The sequence below is a fragment of the Sinocyclocheilus rhinocerous genome, unplaced genomic scaffold (assembly GCF_001515625.1).
Source record: "Sinocyclocheilus rhinocerous isolate Xijiao unplaced genomic scaffold, SAMN03320098_v1.1 scaffold45, whole genome shotgun sequence".
In the NCBI taxonomy this organism is placed as follows: Eukaryota; Metazoa; Chordata; class Actinopteri; order Cypriniformes; family Cyprinidae; genus Sinocyclocheilus; species Sinocyclocheilus rhinocerous.
The window spans coordinates 626,972-639,969 of record NW_015632734.1 but is presented as its reverse complement, the minus strand read 5'-3'; the positions used below and the strand labels follow the sequence as shown (position 1 = coordinate 639,969).

The window sequence follows — 12,998 nt, the reverse complement described above, 5'->3', positions numbered from 1 at the left end:
ACAATTATTATTATTATTATTATTATTATTATTATTATAAAATAATAGTTTTTGTATTTTTTATGTTACCGTTTTATTTTCCATTTACTACACTCACACAAAAAAGTAGAAAACTGTTACTGGGGCTTTACTTCTCAAAAGGTACACCTTTAGACCTGTAGGGTATTTATTTTGTTTCATATTTTAAGTTATTATTATTGTTAAAGCTCCAAACCTGTACATTTTTCAAAAATTGCATTTTAAAAATTGCTGATAAAATTTATATCCGAAATATTGCAATTCAATTTTTTCCCCAAATCATCCAACTTTACTGTAGACTGCTTTTTTGTGGTTTTATGGTGCCATTTTCACACCGGGTCCCTTTTTCTTTTTTATTATATTGAAAAGAGGGGCTAGAATATTCTTCAGATATTCTCCTTTTCTGTCCCACTGCGGAAAGAAAGTCATATGGATTCAGAACGGTATGAATGCAAATAATTGAAAACATTTCATTTTGGGAACTATTCTTTTACAATTTTTCCCTGAGCTTTACATTTGTTCAGGGCTCATTGGTAGAGTATTGTCAGAGATGAGCCGTGTGTGGCTTACAGCTGGTCAGGGCAGCAGCTTCATTTAGCTGCTCATGTTTGGGGTGAATAGCGGTCCCTGGACCCCCTGCCGACTCTCTAATTGCACAGACTTGTGTATCCGGAGAGAGTCTTGACTAAGAGCAGTCAGGCTGAAACCCCTGTGCCATCCCTGTGCCACCACACACACAAACACAGCAAAACCATCTGCCTAATACACACACACAGCCGTCAGCTGTCTCAGCCGCTGGCACCTGCTGCCCTATGTGTGTGTGTGTGTGTGTGTGGGATGCGCTGCTCAATAGTCCCTGTCTCAGTTACGCCGGGAGTCTGTTAGACGGGCTGTAGGTTAAGACCTCGGTGACGGCGTAGCCCCCTGTAGATTAGAGAAAGGACGGACTCTGGGATGTAGATACAATGTCCAAACACACACACACACACACACACACACACTCCAGGTTGTTCTTGGGCGTTTGAACAGACTAAATAGGCTGTTAGCAGTCATGGACTTGTCACATATTCACTGGGTTTCAGGAATTTGTTGGCTGATTCAATTTGATTTTCTTCCCCCACTTATTCTATTTATATTAATCAGAACCACTGAAATGAAGCAAATCCTTCCACAGTCCTGGTTATGTTATGTTAATGGGGATTCAGGGTGAAATTAACATCTATCACCTGCTAAAAGGCTGGTTCTTTTAACACAATGATGGTAATTTTTTTTATCTTACACTCATAGATATATTGTGTTTGTTCAGTTTCAGGTATAGAGGCCCCAACAAGTATCAGTCACATTTAAAAAAAAATGCACATTGCATGTTTTTTGATCCACTTCGTATAGTTAGATATCTTATATATTTTTAATTAGAGAAAATGGCAGGTACATTTTAGCTTTAATTTAACCACTACGGTTGATAAGTAAAAATGAAAGTAAATTTCCCACCCTTTGAATTACAGTGGTTTCAATTTTTCTTTTAATCAAAAACTTAATAATTTTAGTTTTTCATGACGTTTATGACACTCTCTGACCCTTAGAATTAAAAAGACTGCTTTTGCTACTGTACCTTTAAGAGGTTATTTACATATGTTAATGATTTCTGTTACTATTAGCTGACTTCATGCAGAATAGTTCCTATTGTACTTAGGCCAAGTTGCTGAACACTGAATAGGTGTTGATGCGTAAATGTGGATTTTGCTAACAATGAATTTGGGAGCCAAATTGTACAATTTGAAAGAATGCAGTACTATAATGTTACCATGAGTTGTTTAATACCAATTAACCCACAGTTAACAAATGAAGAGTTCATTTGCAAAAACCGATAACTTTTTTCAGAAATCACGTTTTTTTTTATTGCACATTCCAAGTAATATCAATCAAAGTGCAGTTGGGTTGTTTTGATTAAGTAATAATAACTTAAACAAATACAGGTAATTTACAAAATTAAAGTTCATTGAAAGTATGTTTTTTTTTACATATTAAAAGTTTGTTTTATAGCAAAAGCAGATAACTCCAACAGTTGTTTTTTGGCAAAAGCAGATATCTCCACATTTCATGTTTTAGAGTTTAAAAAAACACTCGTTTAATCTTTGTAATCTCCTCAGATGACAATGTAGATGCCTGACAAACGTTGTTGTTGTTGTGTTCATAAACTGTATGGATGTGATTACCAGTGGTGGAAAGAGTACTGAAAAAATATACTCAAGTAAATGTACCATTACCTTCCAAAAAATGTAGTGCGAGTCCTCATAATAAACGCTGTACAACGCAATTTATCCATTTTAAAAACGTTGTACATTCTGTAATTTACATTATCTTATTTGTCATAAAGAATGAAGAGTATCTATCATCATACTGAAACAGTATTCAGTCGAAGAAAAGATGAAAGTTATTCTCAGTACAATCATCCCCATTTAAATCATAAAGTTTGAAAAAATAGATTTAAAATCATGTGTAATCGGCTTCTGTTCAAAAACAACAAGGGCGCTTGTCGGCTTCTGCAGTAAAACGTGAATTCACGATGCCTTGAAAGTGCACAAAACCGGCTTTTTTGACAAAACGTGTTTAGGGTTCAGATCGCGCTCTATGTGGAGAATAATGCACGGCAATCAGCTCTTTTTATTTTTAAAGTGGCGTTTATCGGTTTTTGCAAATGAACTCTTCAAATGTAATCTTGAAAATAGATATTAACCCAGTGATAACCCGAGTAGTGTGTAACATGGCCCTATAATAAGACCGTTCAGCAGCTCTGGTGTGAATTATGTTGATGTTTGTGATCTTCCTATTGCAGAGGAAGCTGAGGAGGAAGAGACCGCACCCCCGCAGCCTGAGGTCGAGGCAGAGAAAGAGAAACCAGCAGAGAAACAAGATGAGGAAGGTATTGAAAGTATTGAACACACCTCATATACAGTGTCCTACGGACTCCAGTGTAATACATCAGTGCTATTTATCTTAGATTTGGCTAATATTTTTAATTACATTTTTATTTTTTTCTGTTTTCTTTTTAATTATAGTTTGTCATTTTGTTGTGTTTCAGTCATTTTTTTTATTAGTTTGTTTTAAAATATGTTTGTATAGTTTCAGTTTTAGTTATTTTAGCATTTCTCTTTAAACTAAATGAAAATGAGAAATGTTGTTGAAATGTTGAAGTTGACATTTCATGGAAGTTCTGTCTATTTGAAATGTTTGTCACAGAAATCTGATGTTTAGGGAAAAACTTTAGTATAGCGACCAATTCTCACTATTAACTAGTTGCTTATTAGCATGCCTATTAATACATATTGACTGTTTAGTAGTGCTTATAAAGCACATATTCTGCATGACCATATTCTACAGCCATAATCATACCCAATACCTAAACTTAACAACTACCTTACTAACTATTAATAAGCAGCAAATTAGGAGTTTATTGAGGCAAAAGTCGTAGTTAATGGTTTGTAATAGCGAGAATTGGACCTTAAAATAAAATGTGTCCATTTTTAGTTTAATGTTGGTGTAATGGAAACACAGTCTAGCTAAGAAATATATGTAAGGAAAAATTCACAACAGACCACTGAAATATTGACAGTTTAATGCACACAGTTTAGTGCACCCTGCTTCAAGTCATGGACATGATTGTACCCGGTGTGCATTAAATTTTCAATAGTTTAGTGGTTTGCAATCCACTCTTCCACTTATGCACAGTTGCTCCCTGCGATACACATGTGTTCAGACATCTTTTGTGTAGAGCTACTCTCTTACAATAATGATTAAGCATCTTGCATGGCTCAATATTGGATTGACTGGAATAAACCTGGAACTGCTTCACAGTTATGCAAAAATAAACACTATTTAATGAAACACTTTGGAACATTTGTCAAACACTAGAATCAAGAGTTCAACCATTCCGATGCATAAATGCAATTAATTTCATCCAGTGACACACCTGCCATTGTTTCCTGTCTGTTCGTGAGTGTAGCGCCCCCTCATGAGCTAACAGAGGAGGAGAAGCTGCAGCTTCTGCACTCGGAGGAGTTCATGGAGTTCTTCGATCACAGCACACGTATCATGGAGCGCGCTCTGTCCGAACACGTGGATGTTTTCTTCGACTACAGCGGCCGTGACATGGAGGAGAAGGAGGGGTAACAGTCAGCCCTACTCACCTAAACGAGATCACAGACCAGCTCATGTGCACTGTTTAATGTCAGATACTTGTGTGTGTGTATCTAGTGAGATGCAGGCTGGGGCCAAACTGTCTCTGAACAGGAAGTTTGTTGATGATCGCTGGTCCAAACAGCGAGTGGTGACCTGTCTGGATTGGTCCCCACAGGTACGTGACCTCCTAAACTTCATATATGCCAAAACTTCAAGTATAAATATTGATTTTCATTAAATATTTTAGCGTGGTTTAATTTTTTTTTTTTTCTGAAACATTTGAAGCCTTTATTTTCATTGCATTATAACATATGCAATACCGTTCAAATCTGGGGCCAGTAATATATATTTTTTTTTAGAAATGAGACTTTTGAGCAATGACACAATAAATTAGTCAAAAGTACCATATAAGACATTTATAATGTTACAAAAAACGGTTTATGTTCAAAATTCTGAAATGCTGTTCAAAATGTTTCTTGAGCAGCAGATCATCATATTATGTGTGTGTGTATATACATGTGTGTGTACATATATATATATATATGTATGTATGTATGTATACATGTGTGTGTGTGTATAGATAAATAGATAGATTCAAATAGATAACATCAATTACTCCACCGGCCTCGCTCCGTTCCCACAGCTCTCAGCCCCGCCCCCACTCGTCACAGCAGCCTTGGTCATAAGAGACTTCTTTCAAAAATCTTACTGACACTAAACTTTTAAACGGTACTGTATAATATATAACAATGATGTAGCACTTGAAATTAGGCTGAAATTGAATTATATTTTTCATTAATAGGTTAGTTTTACAATTGATCAAAACTGCTGCTACTGTTGTTCATGAAAACATGAAAAACGATTGGATATAATGTTTTGGATATATTGTTTATTTAAGTAATGGATATAATGTTTATTTAAGTAACTATGTAATGGATATATTTCATAATAGGGTCCAGTTAAACATTTGAACATGCCTGATTTGGACATGTTTGACACCCTCTTCAGATGTAGTTTAAGGAGATAAATATAAGAACACTTCAATTTTATAATTCGACAACTATTTTACTTCAAATTACCTTCACTAGATTTCAAAACTACCTTTTTTTTTGCTACCCATGATATTCTTGAACATCTGCTTGTTGATGATAGTAATTAGTAATAGTAATTTGTAAATGTGAAATAAATAATAAGAGGAGTTTGTCTGAAACCGACAGAAATGTTGAAGATCCTCTAAAAACAAGCAAATGCTGTTTAAGCCACCAAATATATGACTCTGGACCACAAAACCAGTCATAAGGGTCAATTTTGAAAAATTGAGATTTATACATCATTGCTACAAATATATCCCAGCGACTTAAGACTGCTTTTGTGCTCCAGGGTCACATATGAATGTGAAGATATCTTACATTGGCTGTATGTTTAGAAGTGTTTTTCAAAGTTGATTTCTTTCGCTGTATCAAACAGAAGCTCATACAGATGATGTCTTGGAGTCGCTGTGTCTAGTTTGATGTAATAGATCTAGAGTATAAACCCTCTCAAACGCACTGCACTCATGTGTGTCCACCGCAGACAGATGTGTGTGATTTGAGAGAGAGCACAAAACACACACTCAAACAATGCTGTCAATGTGAGTTTACATGAGAAATCTCCTGGCGTCATGCAATTAGTGGCTCATCAGATACTTTATGACATTGTTGGTTTATTAACTGTCCCTGCATATAAGAAAGTATATAGATTATCAAAAACAATTACACACATAACATTGACAGTATTTAAAATGCAGTCAGATTCCCCTTTTGAAAAAGTGGTTAGCTACACTATTTACTTAAATGCTATTCATATGTTTCAGTATTGCTGTATATTGAATAACAGCTTAAATAAGGTTCTCAGTGGGTTACAGCATCAAACCCGAATGCATAAATTTACACTAAATACTGTAAATGAAACTAAAAAATGTCTTAATTTATAAGATTGAATTAAAAACACTGCTCAGCTTTTTCTAATTTGTTGAGATAGTGAATTGATTGGTTTTTGTTAAATGTGAGCCAAAATCATCACAATTAAAAGAACCAAAGACTTAAACTACTTCAGTCTGTGTGCATTGAATTTATTTAATACACGAGTTTCACAATTTGAGTTGAATTACTGAAATAAATGAACTTTTCCATGACATTCTAATTTATTGAGATGCACCTGTACATGGGTCAAAGAGGAAAAAGGGTTTAAGCATAAAAATAATAAGTGTAATACTGCTTTAAATTGTAGTTTTTCAACCAAAAAAAATTTTAAACATTTTCTGTTTAATTTAATTGCAATTTTGTTTTTTGTTTTTCTGAGCAAAAATAAATATATATTTTTCCCTGTTTTACAGAAGAGACCCACTAAAATGTCATTCAGTGTAACAATCTTGTCAGGCATGTTTACAACAAAAATCAATTTATGACATATTAAAAGACTAATTACTTTCACCCCAAATACTAATTAGTTGTTATTTTACATTTTTAAAATGTGCCACTATCCTAGGTTTTGCCCATTTGTCAGTAAGAATTTTTTACTCATTTAAAACGCAATCAAATTTAATATGCTCCTTTATTCTTTTATATAATTTAATGTGTACAAGTCAGAATAAGCCTGTTGTTTGAATTTTTACATAAATATTGTGTTACACTGAATGACACATTATTTCAACCAAATTTTGACATTTTATTCTCCAAAAACGTATCTGAAACCTTAAAAGTAGACACTTTACTCACATTTAATGTGCTTTCTATGGACATAAAATCACTTTTGTAAATTTATTTTGATGCGGACATCTTAATGTCTTTGACCCACGTATAAGTGGATGCTTGTCGGCCAGAAAAAGCTGTAACCAGACTTGATGCTGGAAGTCAGAAGTTTTTCTTATGTAGTATAAAGTCTAGTTCTTCGACCTGTGCACATGTGTTCACAGTATCCAGAGTTGCTGGTGGCCTCTTACAACAACAACGAGGAAGCCCCGCATGAGCCTGATGGAGTGGCTTTGGTCTGGAACATGAAATACAAGAAGACCACACCGGAGTATGTCTTCCACTGTCAGGTACACACACACACACACACACACCCACCTGCCTTCAATCAGCAACGACTGACTTCTCACTCCTCCCCGTGCACACACCTCCTGAAAGCCATCCCACATAACATGATTGTCATATACAAACACCTACACACCGGCCTGAGATCTCACGGGTGGGCTGCAGACGGATTTCCTTCCATCCTCTCTGTATCTTTCTGTCTCCCTCTCATTCCCCTGCACACTGTGATTTCACTGGCATTCTCACACACACACACACACACACACACACACACTCACACACACACACACACACACACACACACACTTGTGATACCTTAAAGGAATAGTTCAAAATCTCTCGTGTCATGACTTTTTCCTTGCATGGATCACAAAAGAAGAGGTTTTGAAGACTGTTCAAGCTTCTCTTTTTCATACAGTAAAAGCATATATGGTCATATCTGTAAACGTCCATTGCATGGAGAAAGAAGCAACAGCATGTGAACATTGTCTAATATCTCTGTTTGTGTTCCATGTAAGAATGAATGACATACAGGTTTAGAACAACATTATCTGAGGGAGTTAAATGATGATGAAATGCTCATTTATGATACTGTTGCACATGCACATTCATTCACAAACTCCGGTTCAAATGTTTTTAATAGAGATCTGGTAGCATAGCGCCAGTAACACTTTCTAATATTCAGTACTGAATACTGCTTAACACTCCCAGTACATTTAAAATCTGCATACACCTTTTGCATTCTTCGGGTCAGTTTTAACTTAAGCTTATAAAACATTCATAAATTAATTATTTTCAAACCATGTTAAAAGTTTAATAACTGTGTTATTACCATGTTACTACTTTATTTGCACAATTCTGTTCATAAAAGAGGAGAGATTTGTTTAAATTTTACATTACACATGAAGGAAAGCTAGTGTGATGCAAGAAAAAAAAACACTTATCAATTTTTTTTTAGGAATTTTATTTAAATATTTAATTAAATGAATATTATAAGAACATATAAAATGAGAAGAACTGTTTGACTTCAGTTGATTTTAAAATATAAATGGTCATCAGACTCAACCCCACAGATTTTTAATCCTTCTGGCCATTATGCTGCATTACAAACAGTACAGAAGCAAATTGTAGCATTTCTTTTGTATGTTTTTCACTGATCAGTTGTGTATGTGATGAGTGTTGCTGTATGTTCAGTGTTGGCTGTGTGTTTGGCCTGAGGTGATCTGCTCAGTGTTGGCTGTGTGTTTGGCCTGAGGTGATCTGCTTGGGATGGCCTGAGTAGAACCACATGTGCCACCCTCAGCAACGGATGCACAGCGCGCACACACACACACACACACACGAACACACGAACACACACACACGAACACACACACACACGAACACACACACACACACACACACACACGTGGAAAAACTACAACAGTATTCACACACACTCAAAGAGGTGTGAGGTTGTTACTTTTTCCATCTTTTTGCTGAGTGTGTTGGGGCTGGTTAACTCTTATTTGAGGAAAGTGTGAGTTCAGCTTATTCAGTCAATAACAAATTTAAGCATCAGCGTCATTACTTGTTGGTGTAAAAATGTAAACTCACTTTACATTCAGTTGGTGTTCTGTGGTGTCACGGTGGAATTTGAGGTCACATCAAACAGATACAAGCTGCATTTATGCTTGATGGACCTCAGAGGCTTTTATAATGTAGCTTTGCTCACAAACTATTTTTAAAAACAAGAAGGTACAGGACATGCTGAGAAAATATCAGCTGAACCGCTGAGAGGCAGCAGTGAGAAGTAACTTGTCAAACTTTACAAAAATCGTTTTAATAAAGCCATCAAAGTTTTAAATTTTTATATTCTATACAGTATATTATTTGGTCATTTTTTCTGTGTTCAATACTTAAAGGGTTAATTCGCCTAAAAATAAAAACTCTGTCATCATTTGCTCACCTTCACATCATTGCATCTAATCCCAGAAGACTTTAATTTAAAGTTCAAGTTTTTCAAGTTCAAGCTGCTTTATTGGCATGACATTTGTGTATTTTTTTATTATTAAATTTTTTATATATATATATTTTTTTTTATCATTTATTTTGTGCGTTATTTGTGTATTTGTAATTTATCTACAAACACAAATTAAGAAATTTTTAATATAACCTGACAGATTTCTGTTCCTCCACGGAAAGCCCATTTCATCAAAACTTTCATACTTCAAAAAGTTCATAAAGAGATTGTAAAGGAAAGGACTTTATGTATGAATATAAAGTAATTGTATCTCTTCAGAAGACTTTTATGATTTTTTGAAGCATCAAAACTTGAAATGGTCGGCACCGATGGCCTCGTGGGCAGCGTCCCGAGTTCGAGTCCCGGCTCGTGGACCTTTCCCGATCCCACCCCCCTCTCTCACCCACTTCCGTTCCTGTCGACCTACTGTCCTATCTAAATAAAAGGCATAAAACGCCAAAAATAAATCTTTAAAAAAAAAAAAAAAACTTGAAATGAACTTTTAAGGAGCAAAAATCTCTGTTTTCATTAAAAATATCTTTGTTTGTGTTTTGCAGTTGATTGAAAACGAAAAGTTTAAACAAACATAGGGGTGCGTAATCAATGACAAAAGTTTCATTTTTGCATCCCTTAGTAAAAAAGTAATACATTTAAAAAATGCACTTATTTCATACTAAGTATAGTTCAAATCTATTAACATATTTACTGACATGTCGCTCAAGACTTACTGATTTAATAATCCTAATTAAACTTTATTAGGTGTACTACTTGTGCACAATGCACATTTCTTAACATTAAGCCTAAAATGTGTTTTAATGTCACTATTGATGATGATTATATGATCTTTGAACAATATCGGTCAATATATGCAAGATAATTAAAGTGTACCTGAAGTATACTTGCAGTAGTTCCACTTCAGCACAATCAAATATACTTCAGTATATCTTTAGTTCAGCACTACTTCCACACAATTAAAGTGCAAAGTAAAAAATGAGTTGTTCCAATTTAGCAGACTTTAAGTATACCGGTTTAGTATGCTAAAAGTTCAAGTGCAGGGTATTTTGATTAAGTACATAAATATGTAAATGTAGAATACTTAGCATGAAATAAATGTATTTCAAATACATTTTAGTATATTTATTTTTCACTAGGGTCATCTATCCCTTTAAATACACAAACCAGCAGATGAGCTGCAATGAGCAATTTCAGTGAGTAGGCTAAAACATTGATTGTAGCATTATATGTAGTAGTTTCAATTTTGATTATCCAGGTGAAGCTGCTAAACCTGACTTCCTTCGGATTTGTCCAGTAGGATTGAATGAATGTGTAATTATCTCTGTCTCTCTCTCTCACTCCTCTAGTCTGCTGTCATGTCTGCAGCGTTTGCGAAGTTTCACCCAAACCTGGTTGTCGGTGGCACTTACTCGGGACAGATCGTCCTGTGGGACAACAGAAGTAACAGACGCACTCCTGTCCAGAGGACGCCTCTCTCTGCTGCGGCGCACACGGTACGTGACGTTCACACACCATACTGGAAAGGTACAGTCCAAGAACCTTGAGATATTGTTATTATGGTGTCCTAAAACAAAATATAGCATCTTTTTCTGATTTGTTTTATTATTTTTACCCTTAACCTTACATTTCTGTTTCTCCGTGCAGCACCCAGTGTACTGTGTTAATGTGGTTGGCACACAGAACGCTCATAACCTCATCAGCATCTCCACTGATGGAAAGATGTGCTCCTGGAGTCTGGACATGCTGTCTCAGCCACAGGTACCCACAATGCCCTTCAAATATGCCATCATGGTTTCAGAGTTTGAATATCACGCTCAAAGAAAGCGACTTGCTTACTCAACCAAGTAAAAACAGTGAATGTTGTGTGCAAATCTTGCTGACGTGAATTCGTTGGCATCAGAAGCGCTATAAAAAGCCCACTGGGGAGTACAAGCTCTTCCATGCTGCTCACCCTTGAGTTTCCAGAAACATTTGCCAAACCGCAGTGTCAGATGTTAATGATTGGTAAAGCGCTGGCTGAATTTAAATTGCGCATTTCTAATCTGTGGAAGAGGCTGCTGGCTGTGGTGTTATTGATGTGTGTGTGTGTGTGTGTGTGTGTGTGCGTTTGTGAGTGCGCGTGTGTGTGTGTGTGTGTGCGTTTGTGAGTGCGCGTGTGTGTGTGTGTGTGTGCGTTTGTGAGTGCGCGTGTGTGTGTGTGTGTGTGCGTTTGTGAGTGCGCGTGTGTGTGTGTGTGTGTGCGTTTGTGAGTGCGCGTGTGTGTGTGTGTGTGTGCGTTTGTGCGTGCGTGTGTGTGTGCGTGTGTGTGTCTGTGTGTGTGTCTGTGTCTGTGTGTGTGTGTGTGTGTATGTGTGTGTGTGTGTGTGTGTGTGTCAACAGGACAGTATGGAGCTGTTGTTTAAGCAGTCTAAATCAGTTGCGGTCACCTCCATGTCCTTCCCTCTCGGTGACGTTAATAACTTTGTGGTGGGAAGTGAGGATGGATCGGTCTACACAGCCTGTCGTCATGGCAGGTAATACACACACAACACACTTACAATGTTGTTATTGCAAAAATTGCTACATTTTAATAGTAAAGCTGGATATTGTGTATGTAACACATTCAGTTTATTAGTACTATAACACAAATGTAGTAAACACTTTAGTATAGGGTCACTATTAACTAGTTGTTTATTAGCATGCCTATTATTAACATATTGACTGTGTATTAGTACTTATAAAGCACATATTCTGCATTACCATATTCTGCATTCCTAATCCTACTCAATAAACTTAACAACTACTTTACTAACTATTAATAAGCAGAAAATTAGGAGTTTATTGAGGCAAAAGTCATAGTTAATGGTTTGTTAATAGCGAGAATTGGACCTTAAAATAAAGTGTGACCCAAAAATCTTACCCGTGTCATTTATGTTTGGCAAATATGCTTTACATTAAGTTAGAACTGTGGAATAAAAAAAGTTGTGTAAATATTATTTGTTATATATTAATAAAAATATATTAAAAATTAAATTCAAAATTATTTAAAAAATATTTTACATATTTATAGAAAATATATACTTATCTTTTTTTATATTATTTATTAATATATAGTAATTCTGTGTACTACCATTCAGTAGTTGGGGGTTACGAAGATTTTTTTGTAAGAAATAATAGTTTTATTCATTTAGGATGCATTAAATAGATCAAAAGTGACAGTAAAAACATTTGTAATGTTACTACTGAAAATTCAGTTTTGTCATCAAAGGAAAAAATTACTTTTCAAAGGAAAACAGTTTCTATTTGAGGAGAAAACTGTTATTTTATATTTCACAAAATTACAGTTTTTTGATCAAATAAATGCAGCCTTGGTTAGAATAAGATACTTAATTTTACATACCTCAAACTTTTGAATGCTGGTGTTGATATTGAATTAATTAATTGTAAGTAAATAGTTAATAAATATGTAATTAGGAAATTAATATTGGATTTCTAGTAATAATAAGTGTATGGTGTCTTCTGTGACCGCAGAGCTTTACTGAAACAGTTATAATATCATGTTATGATTCGTTGTCTCTCTAAACTTTGGAATGTCCTGAAATTTCTGACGCAAGTTTTCATTTCAAAAATATGAAAAGTGGTTTGTTTTTATGAATGGGATGTAGTCGATGTGTTTGTGTGTGCTGTAATGAGCTGAGAGAGTGAATGTTTCCTCTTCATTGGTGATGCTG

At 35.3% G+C, this 12,998-nt stretch overlaps 1 protein-coding gene across 1 annotated transcript in view; it reads left to right on the top strand.

Annotated features, from left to right (window-relative positions):
• The first annotated feature begins 1,439 nt into the window (after positions 1-1,439).
• The window catches only part of LOC107742966 (cytoplasmic dynein 1 intermediate chain 2-like), a 13,256-nt gene continuing 1,697 nt past the window's right edge, over positions 1,440-12,998 (top strand). The window contains exons 1-9 of the mRNA XM_016556056.1: positions 1,440-1,446; positions 2,855-2,941; positions 4,022-4,184; positions 4,273-4,372; positions 7,151-7,276; positions 10,635-10,781; positions 10,933-11,046; positions 11,668-11,801; positions 11,862-11,877. Coding sequence (XP_016411542.1) covers positions 1,440-1,446; positions 2,855-2,941; positions 4,022-4,184; positions 4,273-4,372; positions 7,151-7,276; positions 10,635-10,781; positions 10,933-11,046; positions 11,668-11,801; positions 11,862-11,877 — 894 coding nt within the window. The remainder of the gene's footprint in view (positions 1,447-2,854; positions 2,942-4,021; positions 4,185-4,272; positions 4,373-7,150; positions 7,277-10,634; positions 10,782-10,932; positions 11,047-11,667; positions 11,802-11,861; positions 11,878-12,998) is intronic.